Genomic DNA, 14,788 nt, shown 5'->3' with positions numbered 1-14,788 from the left:
ATTTCGTAAAAGAGGTTGTGGGTTAAGTTACAATATTGGTGTTAGGCGTAGCATCTATCCTTTTACCAACAGTATTTAATCTTAAACAGAAACAAAGCATATGTCAATGTCATTCTCACAACAGAAATAGAAGTATATAATATTAAAGTAAAAGAAATAGAAGACTATTAAAAAGTTGAACCAATACAATATCTTTCTAACCTTTATTTACTGTAATTTCCTAGTCTATGTTGTTGTTTATTTTTATTTTTTGTTGGTACAGTATTACTATTAACTAATTCGGCTCGACCAAATAAATACTCCCTCCGTTTCACAAAGAGTGTCATTTAGACATATTTCACACAAATTAAGAAAACATTAAAATATACAAATATGCCCTCATTTAATAAGTATTTAATGAGTTTATTTAGTTATAAATTAAGGGTAAAACTAGGAAATCTAATGTTAAATATGCATTGGAAATATAAAATAATGCATTGGAATTGTAGAGTGACACTCTTTGTGAAACAAAGAAAAATCTCCAGAATGACAATCTTTGTGAAACGGAGGGAGTAGTAAATTGTTCCTTCCCAAATATGGTAGTGTAACTCCATACTCTATAAGTGAATCAAGCTATAAGTGTCTAGTGATAATTGTCTCTTAAAAGGTTAACAAAATTTATGACAAGCTGAAAAAAAAAATCAGAGTTTGCTACTAAATCGAAGTATTTCAAATCATATTGATTATTGGATAAAAATTTTTTAAATTCCACTATTTCCGTGCGAAAACCAAAATTTAAAATTAGAAACATAGAATGTAAACAAAAATATGGGGCGTTGTCCGTTCCAACATTAACCAAACTTGTCTATCTTATTATATAAAGTTGGGTTTTGAAAGTTAGTCATTAACAAGATTTTGACATGTGTCAAGTTATCAATCTCAGATTTTGACATGTGTAAAAGTTAATATTTAATAAGAGAAATATAATTACAACAGAAATAAAATATTTTATTTTAAAAAATATTAATAATGTAAAAAGATAATTATCAAAAGTTACAGAATTTATAAAAAAAATACAAAGGTTTTTTAAATAATAATAAGGAGATTATATATATATATATTTCATAAAATTCGAAATTATAATATTATTTACTTATTTTAATTTTAAATTATTAATTCTACAAAAATAAAGGGATTAAGGATTATATACAGTTAATTATTAATTCTAAAATTTTGTAAATACTCACTTTTATATAAACATAGTTCGTCTCATAATTAAATAATTTATTTAAAAACACTGCTTTCAACTTTATTTAATTAGAAAAAAAAAATTTATGGGAAAGTAATTTACCAAAAATTTCTCCTACTTTCTCCTTTTTCAGTTGAGAATAGCTAAGATTAATATGTTAACCCAAGAAAATATTGATAGATGCATCTTCTTTTCCTAATACTGTAGTTTAAAATTTATTTTAGTATTTTTAGATTTTTATTTAGTTTATATTTTCATCTTTGAATTATTTAAAATTCATATATTACCGTGCTTATAATATTCTATTGTTTCTTTAATTACGTCAAATTAATTTTCTTCTAATTTATCAATCTTGATTGGTTGGTCATAAACTCCTTTTTTTTTTTGCAAACATAATTGTTAGCATTATTCATTCAATCCCAAAGGGAGATAACGAGTAGAAGCTTATCAACCTAATGGATGGATAAAATAGGTTAATCAAACACAAGCTTACAACAAACATAGATAGATAGATTGAAAAAACATAAATCGTTGTTGATAGATCCATAGGAGCTCAAAGACTATGACATCCTGATTTGCGGAAAAAGTATAAAAGAATTGATTTTGCCACATATGTCACCAAAATGCACTTATTTTTTCGGTCAAGGGTCCTGAGAGAATTTCATGAATGGTGACCTTCGTAGAAGTGAATGTCGGAACTGTGCGAGTAATTAAGGACAAATTACAGGAAAATGTCATTTGTAGATTTGTAGGGTCGGAAAACAAGTTTTTAAAGTCTCTCAGACGTAACAAACCAGCCATCGAATATGGTTAGGTCCACGGACCGAGGATAGATGTAGGGCCCACTTAGGAAGGTGGGCCTATGTACCGAGAGTGGACATGAACTCACTAAGCAAAGTAGCGGTTAAGGCGTTGCAGAGAGCTACATCATGGGAAATTTAACATTAGTTACTATCAAAAGATTTTGTGACGTTATAAAAAGGTTTTTACTACATTGGTTGTTGGAGTAAGCCATTTTGAGATAGCAAAAAGACGTAAACATGTTCTCTCCATACAGGAGAAGGGCAGAGCCAATGTTCTTTCTATAGTGGAGAAGGTTGCACACAAGGTTATCTCCCCAAGGGAGGAAGGTGGAGGAGGTTGGACGCAAGGTTATCTCCCCAAAGGAGGAAGGCGGAGCTAAGGTTTTCTCCATGGTGGAGGAGGTTGGATGCAAGGTTCTCTCTATAAGGGATGAGGGCGGAGCCGAGGTTTTCTCCATGGTGGTCATATATTATTGTGATGGTACATAATTGATTAGTATATTATGTAATATATTTTTTCTTCAAAATATTTTTTGAGCTGACAATTTTTGTAATAAAAAAACTATGCAGAAGTGAAAATAAAATAGTTGGCTTAATGTGTTCATATAGACATTTTATAGGTGGTGATAAAGAATATATTTGTAGCATAGAATATATTTAGGTTTTAAAAAATACACTTTTAATAGTAACATACCTAAAATATTTGTAAATGGATATAAATCAATGTATTATAACAAAAATAAAATTTATAAATAACGTACAATAAATTTTAATATATTTTTGTTAAATTTAAGAGAAATACCCTAAAATAGCACTAAAACAAGTTTTATGGACAACTATAGCACACATTGCATAAATTTCCAAAAATAGCACTATTTAACACATTAAAATATTTTAAATTAATTTTTAGAATTTTTCTTTTTACGTTTGGGTTCTCAATTTCACATTTAGGGTTTAGTTTTGAGGGGTAGGGTTTAGTATTTTGAATTTAGAATTTAATTTTGAAAAATTAATTTGTGCTATTTTTGGAATTTTAGAGATGTTGTGCTAAGTTTGGAATAAAAACTTATTTTGGTGCTATTTTTGAGAATTTCTCTAAATTTAATTTAATTTATAGAATTTTAAACCCGCACATCGGGCGGATCCTCATCTAGTTAATAATATTTATGTTGGTTTGATGTTGGAGGCTAAATTCGTTGAATCATGTGACCTTTGACAAGTCCTTCTTTTTCCTTAGTATACATGTACTTTTATCATGTTTTTTAGTACCTGCTTTGATTTTCTTATTTAAGTATTGTTGATTGGATTATTGCGACAAAATTGAGTTAGTGACGCCAATATACCAAAATAAGCAACAAATTGCTGGTCAATTCTTCGGTTTATATTCTTCTGATCTTTTCACACTCTTTGATCTCTGTACTTAGCAAATATCTAATGACTAGAGAATTTTAAAGTATTGTCGTTTGTAATTATGTTGTTGTCATGTTATAATTCAAAATTTAACCTATTAGTGTTAAAAATTGTTATCTTAGGTGAAGTGACCTTAGTGTAATGGCAGGAAGTAAGTCCATCTGTAAAAGGTACCATCACACCAGGGATCGAGTCCTGCTTCCTACGAATATAGGAATTTGGCTAATGGACCGGCCAGTTGTGGCCCAATGGTTAATAAAAAAAAAAAAGTTAACTTAGATAAGATTGATATTGGATATAAAAATATTATATATAAAATGTGTTTAAATTCGAAATGCATAAGAATTTAGATAAAATTATTGAAAATATGTTCGCATCAATGTTGGGATATTGGCCGACCCAAACTTAATCGATGTCGGAAGTCATTACTTCTCGCTCAAAAGACTTCTACTCTTTTCTTCTTCTTCTTTTCCCTTGGGAGAACTTGCAACTTCCTCACTACCTTTCGCTTAACGTGAAAGCCATAAATTCTATATATGAGAGGAAAAAATAAACAATTCAAAACCCTTTAGCATCCCCATTTTCTACATATATTTAGGGTGATAATTGTTAGTGAATTTGGATAAGTTAAACTTAATTTGAACGATTATTAACGCGTTACACAAGAAAGAAAATGGTTGAGATAAATACATTTTTTTGGTCTCTTTAGTCATCAGTTGTGTGAATGTATTTTCAATCCTGTTGAATTTATATACGATGAAACTGAGGATGAAGATAAGATTTGTTCTAGCTAAGTCAACTGTATATTGTAGATTTTGGTCCACGAAAATATGTGAACTGATATAATTCAGGATTCAACAACAAAAATTATTGGCATTCTAATATTTGATTGGTTACTTTGTTAAGTTCTTTAGATTATATATATGTGTGAGTTAGTGAGTTACATACTTACATATATATTATACTAATGTATATTTTTATGATAAAGCCATGGATCCCTCCTTGACTTTTGTCCCCTTTCCTTTTACTATAAATAGGGAATACCCATGATCCTTTAATTAAGCACCAACCTACGTACACAACTTTCTCCCAAAGCCAATAACAAAAGGACACAAGCTTTTCTTTTCATCAAAGACGAAGCTGCATTAAAATGGAGTTGGATCTTGGTCTCTCTCTTTCGCCTCATACTAACTCTTCCAAGTTAGGGTTTGACTTTGACCTCAACAAGCATTGTGCCATCGACGGTAGTACTGCCTCTTGTTTGGATAGCGAAAACCTACATTTTGAGGCGACGTTTAGGTTGAATAACGAAGAAGGATGTTATGTACAAAAACCAAGTGTGTTTGCCTTGAATGGTCAGCCCAACGAGGAAGACGAAGATCCTTTGGAATCCGAGTCTTCAACTGTTTACGAGTGAGTAACTAACATATTAGGTTAAAGTAATTACATATCTATAATAATTTGACTTCTAAGTATCTCCAAAAACCTTAAGATTGTTGTTATCAAAAGAGAAAGAATATATTAAGATGTTGTAGTTAACTAACTCAATGGGGAGGCATGATTTGTAAATTTTGATAAACATTTAATTAATTTTGATAATATAGTGAGGAGGAAAATAGCCAAGTCGTGGGATGGCCACCAGTAAAATCATGTATGATAAAATATCGTAGTTATCATCATCGTCATAGTCGTAATCACCATCATTGCCCATATCATCATCATGGTAGGAGGATCACTGCAGTGATGAACAATCGAATGGCTACAGTTGAAAGCGTTGGATCATCATCGACAACATCATCGAGATCATCAATGTATGTAAAAGTTAAGATGGATGGTGTGGCAATAGCAAGAAAGGTGGATATCAAGCTTTTCAACTCTTACGAGTCCCTCACTGACTCCTTGATCACCATGTTTACCCAATGTGAGTACTAAATTATTAAGTAAAAAAAAAATACCTATTAACACTTGAAAACAGAACATAACTTCTAAATATTAATCTTTCGTACAATTGAATCTAATTAATCAGATGAAGATTGTGAGAGAGAAGATACAAACTATGCATTCACCTTCCAAGGGAAAGAGGGTGACTGGCTAATACCAGGGGATGTTCCATGGAGGTACGTTTACTTCTCTGTATTTATTGCTTCCCTTCAATTTAAAAATAGAAGAACTTCAAGAAATAAAGAGTTATTAAGGAGATGGGCGACTGACTAATACTAACAACTAAATTCAACTGTTTTGGTTTTATAGGATCTTTGCGGAATCTGTTCATCGAATATCAATAATTAGGGATCGTCCGTGTGCATATACAAGACTCTTGTTTTAAAAGATATAGAGAAAAGTTCAAACCGGACTATCATTATTTTACTTTGTAATTAAAATGTCTATCAGATTTCTATTTTTCTCTATTCTTTTAGCTCTAGAATTCAATTCAGTGGTTTATATAAACCTGTTGCTAACTTGCTATCAGTAATCATGGCTAAACATGGACGTAGACATGGACGAAAAAAACTAAAGAAATGTCAAAAGCCTATAAGAATTCATGAGTTGTCAGTGACTAGCTAGCGAACATCGACTTTTGTGGTTTATGGAATTGAAAATCTTTAGAGACTTGTTTGATTGTGAGAAAACCAGAAAAAACATAAGAATGTGATGGTTGCAGAAACCATGATAATGATGAGTGATTTCCATGTCGTATATCTAAAAGTCATACAATTTTTAAGAAGCTTAAAAGTAAAAAAATTATGATTGATCTTAACTTAAAATATGTAAACTAAATTTAAAAATATTAGCGAATAAAATATTAATCTTTTTAAAATTATATTTATATATCGCATAAAATAAGACCATAAGTTTATCATCATTAAAGTAACTAAAAAATAATTTGTGGCAAAGAAATTTAATATTTTTGATAAAGAAGTTCCAGTATTTCCCACTACAAATTGAAAATGATTTTCTTTTTCTTTTTTTTGCCAGCAAAAATTGAAAATGATTTTAATGAAAAAAAAAAAAAAAAAAAAAAAAAAAAAAAAAGAAAAAAAAAGGGACATAATCATTCACTCACCGATACGATCAGTGTTCAGACTTGAGAGATTCGAATCGAGTCGAGACTCGAGAGTCTCGGACAAATACACCGTCAATCTCGGTCACAAAACCAAACCTTCGCAACTCCTTCCTTCCTCTCTTCAGATCAGATCCGACGGTTCTTATCAATCCACGTCACCTTGGACTCTCTTAACTCTCATAAATTGTCTGTCTTGTCGTTTTAGACACTTCATTTTGACTGGTTCGGCGAATCTGACACCTTCCCCTCGCCCGCCCGCCTCAATCTATAGATCTTCACACCCTTCTTCATAATAGATCTCAGATCCCGTCTCCGTCTCTTCCGACGCCGGCGACTACTTCATCTCATCTCCCGCATATCTAGCGAATCGGTATTTCATTAAAAATTGAACATTTCAAATTCATTCGTTGGACTCTCCTCCATCAATTTCTCAACCAAATTGTTTTTTTTTTCTTTTTCTTTTGATTGAAGAATCCGAATCCGTGAGTTAGTTGGAATCATGGCGCTAAGCATGCGTAAAGCGATCGGAGTAGTCAAGGATCAAACCAGCATCGGTATAGCGAAAGTAGCTAGCAACCTAGCTCCAGATCTGGAAGTTGCGATCGTCAAAGCTACAAGCCACGACGACGATCAATCTAACGAAAAGTACATCCGCGAGATCCTTAGCCTTACTTCACTCTCACGTGGTTACGTCCACGCCTGTGTCATTTCCGTCTCACGCCGTCTCAAGAAGACACGTGACTGGATCGTTGCTCTCAAGGCTCTTATGCTCGTTCACCGTCTTCTTAACGAAGGTGATCCTCTCTTTCAAGAAGAGATCCTTCACGCTACGAGACGAGGTACTAGGATTCTTAACATGTCTGATTTTCGTGATGAGGCTCATTCTAGCTCTTGGGATCACTCTGCTTTCGTTAGAACGTATGCTAGTTACTTGGATCAGAGGCTTGAGTTAGCTCTTTTTGAGAGAAAGGGGAAGTCTGGTGGTGGTTCTGGTGGTAGTAGTAGTCATCAAAGCAATGGGGATGATGGTTATGGTCGGTTTAGGGATGACTTTAGATCTCCTCCTCCAAGAAGTTATGATTACGAGAGTGGTAATGGTTTTGGTATGCCTAAGAGGTCTCGTTCTTTTGGAGATATGAATGAGATTGGAGGAGGGAGAGATGAGAAGAAATCAGTTACTCCTTTAAGAGAGATGACACCTGAGAGGATTTTTGGAAAGATGGGTCATTTGCAGAGGCTGCTTGATAGGTTTTTATCTTGTCGTCCTACTGGTTTAGCTAAAAACAGCAGGATGATCTTGATTGCTATGTACCCTGTTGTGAAAGAAAGCTTTAGGCTTTACGCTGACATCTGTGAAGTCTTGGCTGTTCTGCTTGACAAGTTTTTCGATATGGAGTATACTGATTGTGTTAAGGCCTTTGATGCTTATGCTAGTTCCGCTAAACAGATTGATGAGCTCATTGCGTTTTATCATTGGTGTAAGGACACGGGTGTGGCGAGATCTTCTGAGTACCCTGAGGTTCAGAGGATCACGAGCAAGCTGTTGGAGACATTAGAAGAGTTTGTGAGAGACAGAGCCAAGAGGGCTAAAAGTCCTGAGCGGAAAGAGATTGAAGCTCCTCCTCCTCCTGCTGCTCCGGTTGAAGAGCCAGTGGTTGATATGAATGAGATCAAAGCGCTTCCTCCTCCAGAGAATTACACTCCTCCACCTCCACCTGCGCCAGAGCCTAAACCGCAGCAACCACAAGTAACGGAAGATCTAGTCAACTTGAGAGAAGATAATGTCACTGGTGATGACCAAGGGAACAAGTTTGCTCTTGCGCTTTTTGCGGGTCCGCCAGGTAATAACGGCAAATGGGAAGCTTTCCCTTCTGATAACGGCGTGACATCAGCTTGGCAGAATCCAGCTGCAGAGATTGGGAAGGCTGATTGGGAACTGGCGTTGGTCGAGACAGCTAGTAATCTAGAGAATCAGAAAGCCGCAATGGGTGGTGGTTTAGATCCGTTGTTACTCAATGGGATGTACGATCAAGGAGCTGTTAGACAACACGTTAGCACCTCAGAGTTAACTGGTGGAAGTTCAAGCAGCGTAGCGCTCCCTTTGCCGGGTAAAAACAGCCATATACTAGCACTCCCTGCACCAGATGGAACCGTTCAGCAAGTGAACCAAGACCCTTTCGCTGCATCCTTGACCATCCCGCCTCCTTCGTACGTGCAAATGGCTGAGATGGACAAAAAGCAATATCTCTTGACTCAGGAGCAGCAGTTATGGCAGCAATATCAGCAAGAAGGAATGAGAGGTCAAGCTAGTTTGGCCAAGATGGGTCCAGCCCCAACCGCAATGCCTTATGGGATGCCGCCTGTTAACGGAATGGGACCGCCTCCTATGGGGTATTACTACAACAACCCTTACTGATTTCATTCATTTTGTTTGTTTTTTTTTTTTTATTACATATATTTTTCGACCAATGTAGATGTGTTATAATCTGCTTTCTTCTTGTATGTTTCCTGATCTTGCCTCCTGTTATCGAACTTGTGAGACTTTGCCTCTTTTGAGTATTGATTAATAATGCATTTATACATTTGTTGTTTCTTTTTAGTTCTTTCTACAACTTAGCTTGGTTAGGTTTGGTTTTTAGTTGGGTGAAAGCTAACGAGAGGTAAAAATAACTATCAGGTGATCAACCGTATTTGTCGCTTTCTGATGAATATGGAAGCTTTTACTATTTATTCATATTACTTTAGGAAGAAGTAATTATAGAACATTGTAATCAAAGTTCTCTTCATGAAATTTGATTCGTGTAACATTGTGCATAGGATGCATTTTTCTAACATTGTTGGATCTTATTGACGATGATACAATGTATCTTATTAACAATGGGATATTGGAATGGGCATATCCAACTAATAAGCATATTTCATGTTTCTAGTGAAGATAATGGACCGTTTAAATTGACTCGTTAAAATCAATCACTTGGTCCCCAAAAACAATTTTTTTTTTGTTATCTCTGTATCGAAAACTCCAATATTTGATAACAACAGGCATAGATGATAGATGTAGGCATATAGCACGATAAAATAATATCTATTCTCTTGATACATACACACACACACAAACAAATGAATGGACTTGGACTTTGATTTAGTGCTTTATGAACTGTCTTTGACATGTCATAATCTGGATTTAAAACTTAGCATATTGCAAGACAAAAGTCGACCTTTGACATTGGATAATCACGAGTAAACTCGCATGTCCAATAATTGAATGGTAGAAATGCATCTATCATCTATGAGTTACTGGACCCTATAAGAGCTAATTGACTGATGAAAAACTTGTGAAGTACGTATAAAGTTTCTTGAAACATATAACTATAGAAGGAAAGCCATTATTTGATGTTCCCTTTTTATAGTACTTCCGTATTGATGTTGTATGTGTTAAAAGTTTGGAAATGTAACCAAAATATGATAGCGTTTCTGTAACAATGAAATTCTCTACATGAATTAACCATCAAAGAAAGCTAACTCGAAAGAAGCAAAAGGAACCCCTCCCCTATCAATATCATGGTTTCTTGTACGCAACATGCCATAACTCGCTTGCTCCACAAAACAGAGGAAGACAATGATGAACATGAACCATTTCATCGTCGCATCTCTTTTATATTCGAATATTCTTTCTCTTGTAAAAGATCTTGAACTAAAGGTTTAATTAGTGAATTGCTGAACCTCCAGCTTTGATGCACTCAAGATCAACACAAGATTTCGAGGGAACTCAACACGTGCATGTGTGGTGCTCATGTTCGTTCTATTACTTTCATGAATGAGATAAATTGATTTGGTAATCTGAAGTGTTTTCTCAACAGAATCGTAAATCCTTACCCCCTAAACCATGAAATTAAATTCACCAAAATAATAAGCTAACGAAAGAAAGTCACCGAGATGCAATTTTATTCTTTAACTGTCTGTCACGCGATTCATGGCTTGTAGTTGTCAACTTTTTGTAATTTCATTGAAAAAAGTGAAAGGACAAAAAGAGCACGAGGCAAAGACGATGATTATGGGTGTGTGGTCTTTAAGCGACAGCCAAACTCGAGTGTTGACGAATCTAAGCCCCATCTTCCGCAAGCGCAAACTTATACTATTACTAGTCCTTCCCTATGTAATCTTTAGATAGTAATTAATGATAAATTTGAAGCTGTACATTTATCCATTTCATTTTGCCAAATTTCCCTCTTGCATAAATCCAGTGTAAAGTCAAAACAGACATCACTTTCATGGCTCTGTTAAGTATTAATATCTCTCTTTTCTCTATCAACTGTTTTCGTCAGACCGCAACAATGTATAATGGTAAGGTTTTTAATATGTGCAACGATTTGCTAAAAAGGATGAGATTCGACCAGGACGAGTACTATACTTTACTCTAAGATAATGGTAGGACTTGGGTTTTCGTTATTTCGATCCCAACTTACCTATTTTTTAAAATTACAATTACACTATAACTAAAACTGAATTTACAACAATGACATTAGAGAGAAAACCATTCACACAACACTCACTCACTCACACACTTCCAGCTGAGTCATTGAACAAAACGGTTCTAGCCATACCAAACAACGGCTCGAAAGCATCCGGAGAAAACTTCCTAGCGAACAGAAACGGATCCATCCGCTCAACCGCAGACCATTCTGAACCGTTGATTCCATCCTCACCGTATCTTGGTCGAGTCTTTCTAAGCCGTTCGATCAACTCAGGCACGACCTCCTCGGCCTCGTACATACGCGGGTGACCATCGACGTTCACAGTCCAATCCACGTGAGTCAGCGTTGCGGGCACACATCCACGTGGATCCCTCATATTAAGAAGGGTAGGAAAGTAATTTTCTTCAGGATAGCACGTGTCTTCCCGCACGCACGTCTGGTTAAACTTAGCCCATATACGCCGATCACGCGCCACCACACGCGCGTGTCTCCGTTTCAGAACCCAGAACTGAGACCCGATGCGGAACTCCTCGAGCGTCACTTCCGGAAGCATGGCCTCGTCACCACGCGCAGCCCATCTATCGAACTTCCACGGCTCGTCTTTGAGTATCTCGATGAAGCTCTTACGAGACGAGACCAGTGTCTTGTAAGTGAAGTCAAAGGAGCGAATCGGTACGCACGAAGGCGAGATTAGGGCAAACATGTAGTTCAACGGATCGTCGAGAAGCGCGTGTGCTATTAACCGACGCGCCGCCGCTGCTAGAGATGGTGTGAGTCTACTCGAAGGTTTAGAGTGAATGACTCGGTTCTTAAACACGCCGGAGAAAGGCGGGTCGTATTTTCGGGTCGGATCCGCGTGAACGTAGACATTGTAAAGATCTTTGGAGCTTCCACTGAAGTACATCTCCCAGAGTGGCGCGAACGGAAGAGGCGACGTCGTTAAGTACATGAAAGCCAATTTCCGGGTCGAACCGGGAGGGAGATTCGGGTTAACCCGTGAAGCTAGCCGTAGAAGTGGCTCGTCGTCTTTAGGAAGCGGCTGTCGAAACCGAACCACCGGAGGAGAAGAAACAGAGTCGGGGACATTTCTAGAGTAGAGAGAGAAGACGGAGAGAGAGCGGAAACTACCAAACTCCGGCGAAACAAAGCCGGTGAGTTCTCGCTGAATTGTGAAGATGACAGCCACCGGAAGACAAAGAAACAAAGCGCAGAAGAGAGGAAACAACGTCGGAGATAGCATCTCTGGACTCTGATTAGGAAAATCAAAAGAACTCAGTGACTGCTTTTGGCTTTTGTCTGAGAGAGAGAGAGTGGGATTTGGTGCAACTTGTATCTTACATTAGGCAAAATTTAATATTTTAAATTTTCGAGTACTAATTATAGAATATATTCATTCAATTCAATGGCGTTTCATATTTGGAATGTTACTTCTTTATATAGAAAAATATATTTTTGTTTTCTTTGTGTCATTTAGTGGGGTTATTGGTTTAAGATTTGAGTAGAATTTTAAAGATTTTAAAATTTATGTAAAATATGTTGTTATTAGAATATGTGTTATTAGAATATGTGTTATTAGATTTATAAAAAGTCATTTAAAATTTTAATAAATATGAGTTATTGGATTTAGATTTTTATAAAGTCATTAAAAGTTTTGTGTTATTTAATTAAAACAAAATAATTTAGGATTGTTAATGAGTTCAATTATTATGTTATTGATTCATGATTTTAAACATTTTTTTTACAAAATAAAATTATGGAAAATATTATAAAAATATAAGGATTGTCTGGAGGACTTTACAAGATTTTAGAAAACAGCCAACAGAAATAATTTTTAACAATCTTTCATTTTATTTATTCATTTTTATTATTTTGTTAAACTCTTCAAAAATTTTTATAAATCTCAAACCAATATCATCCCTTAATAATATTACATAACGTTCTTAAATTTTGTTTGGCCACAATAATTCGCCTAATAACATGATCACTGGTGGTACTATTTTTATCCAAAAAGAGTAGTATGAAATGAATTCTCTTTTGGTTTTCATTTCTTGTACTTTTTCATCAGTTTGTAATAAATGAATCGACTAGAGATCATAGCCCACACAATATAATGTTTGATTGTGTAAATACGAATATATTCGTTGATTAGTGTTAAAGTTAACATTAAAGGATTCAATTAACTATTCGATTTATGGAGAGGTCCTTAGTTTATACACGTGGAGAGATTAAAACCGTTGGATAAGGTAGCTTCTAAATGGCATCATCACGTGGCTGCGTGGATTTTCGTAATCGTATCCGTTTTAGGAAACGTTTTTGTCTCGAAGGCAACAGGTTTGGTTTTTTGGATACGAGTTTCTCTGTACGGTGGTCCACGTGGCCGACATGCATTAAGAGTTGGGCCTTGAAATCTGACTTTTTGGGCCTTACACTAACGACGAGGCACATACACACTTAGGTGGTTTTCTTCCTTCTGAGTTCTTTTTAGTTAGGATGATGGGTCTTCAAATTTTACTCTATTTTATTTGTTGTCAGCAACAAGATTTTATTTTATTTTTGTAAATTCGTATATAAAATAATTAGTTTTGTCGTCATCGTGAATGTTTCAATGTCAGAGAAAATTATGGCTTAGAAGTGGTACGAAAGCAATTCTCAAGATTTCCTTTATTTTTACTTCAACCAAACGATTTGCTTTTTTTTTTTGCTGTTTTGTAAAACTAACCTATATGCATTAGAGATGAGACCACTAAAAATGTGAAAGGCGGATCCAGTCCTTAATAATACATGATTGGAACATATCTCAAGTTAGACGCAAGTTGTCCTATTTAAATTGACCAGTCACAGTCCTCCAAAAAAATCAATCAAACAGTTACATGATGCTAGTAGGTGAATGCTATAGTTTTTATTTAGTAAATTATTGGACTGCAACCCTATACAGAGAGTAGTAGGCCAGAGACCATTAAAAAAAGTTTAGGTGGACTAAACCGAACCGGACCGGACCGGACCAATTGACAGGACTATCTCCTCTCTCCCCCACACTCAAATTATTGAGAGAAGTGAAACTGAGGAGAGGGGAAAGACAAAAACAATCTCACTTTGTTTCTTTTTTTTCTCTCTCTCACTCATAGAAAAAGAAAGTGGTGGAAGATGCCCAGACCAGGGCCAAGACCGTACGACTGTATCAGAAGAGCTTGGCATAGTGACAGACACCAACCCATGAGGGGTTTGCTCATCCAAGAGATTTTCAGGTCATCTTCTCTCACTCACTCACTTTGTATCTCTATCTGTTTATATGTATAGGTATGTGCATGTCTTTTCTTTGTGGTGTTTGTTTTCTTCAGCTCAATTCTTCTTTGAATTCTTTTTTTTTATATAGGATTGTTTGTGAGATTCATAGCCAATCCACAAAGAAGAACACAGAATGGCAAGAGAAGCTCCCTGTGGTTGTCTTGAGAGCTGAAGAAATCATGTATTCCAAAGCCAATTCTGAGGTTTTCTTCTTTACATTTTAATTTTCTATATTTGGATTTTTTTGTTCAAAGAAAGATTTGTTTCTCAATTGCTTTTTATTGCCCTCTTTGAACAGTGAGATTTAATGCAACTATTTATGGAATTGATAGAGAGAATATTAGATTTGTACTTAATTAATGTGTTCCATTTGGAGAATCTTTTTGATATACTTGTAGTGGCTTTTTATGTTAGGCTGAGTATATGGACCTGAAGACCCTTTTAGACCGTACAAACGAAGCCATCAACACCATCATACGGCTTGATGAGACCACCGAAACTGGGGAATATCTTCAGCCTTGTA

At 35.4% G+C, this 14,788-nt stretch overlaps 4 protein-coding genes across 5 annotated transcripts in view; 3 read left to right on the top strand and 1 right to left on the bottom strand.

Annotated features, from left to right (window-relative positions):
• Positions 4,440-5,847, top strand: LOC104730047 (auxin-responsive protein IAA29-like). Of its 2 annotated transcripts, none has more exons than XM_010449114.2 (4): positions 4,440-4,854; positions 5,169-5,362; positions 5,468-5,558; positions 5,692-5,847. In XM_010449114.2, exons 1-4 carry the CDS (start codon positions 4,592-4,594, stop codon positions 5,765-5,767), a joined length of 624 nt encoding a protein of 207 aa, XP_010447416.2. In that variant the 5' UTR covers positions 4,440-4,591; the 3' UTR covers positions 5,768-5,847. The 2 variants fall into 2 exon arrangements, with proteins under 2 accessions (XP_010447416.2, XP_010447414.1); XM_010449112.2 differs by having other exon boundaries at positions 5,046-5,362.
• On the top strand, positions 6,525-8,990 carry LOC104730046 (probable clathrin assembly protein At4g32285). The gene is made up of 2 exons (XM_010449110.2): positions 6,525-6,875; positions 6,977-8,990. Exon 2 carries the CDS (start codon positions 7,005-7,007, stop codon positions 8,919-8,921), a length of 1,917 nt encoding a protein of 638 aa, XP_010447412.1. The 5' UTR covers positions 6,525-6,875; positions 6,977-7,004; the 3' UTR covers positions 8,922-8,990.
• Positions 10,889-12,378, bottom strand: LOC104730044. The gene has a single exon (XM_010449109.2). It carries the CDS (start codon positions 12,218-12,220, stop codon positions 11,063-11,065), a length of 1,158 nt encoding a protein of 385 aa, XP_010447411.1. The 5' UTR covers positions 12,221-12,378; the 3' UTR covers positions 10,889-11,062.
• LOC104733182 overlaps positions 14,026-14,788 on the top strand; it is a 1,625-nt gene continuing 862 nt past the window's right edge. The window contains exons 1-3 of the mRNA XM_010452785.2: positions 14,026-14,225; positions 14,354-14,468; positions 14,680-14,785. Coding sequence (XP_010451087.1) covers positions 14,125-14,225; positions 14,354-14,468; positions 14,680-14,785 — 322 coding nt within the window. The 5' untranslated portion in view covers positions 14,026-14,124. The remainder of the gene's footprint in view (positions 14,226-14,353; positions 14,469-14,679; positions 14,786-14,788) is intronic.

Source organism: Camelina sativa, chromosome 12 (assembly GCF_000633955.1).
Source record: "Camelina sativa cultivar DH55 chromosome 12, Cs, whole genome shotgun sequence".
Classification (NCBI taxonomy): Eukaryota; Viridiplantae; Streptophyta; class Magnoliopsida; order Brassicales; family Brassicaceae; genus Camelina; species Camelina sativa.
The sequence above is the reverse complement of the archived record's forward strand: the minus strand, read 5'-3'. Positions and strand labels throughout refer to the sequence as shown.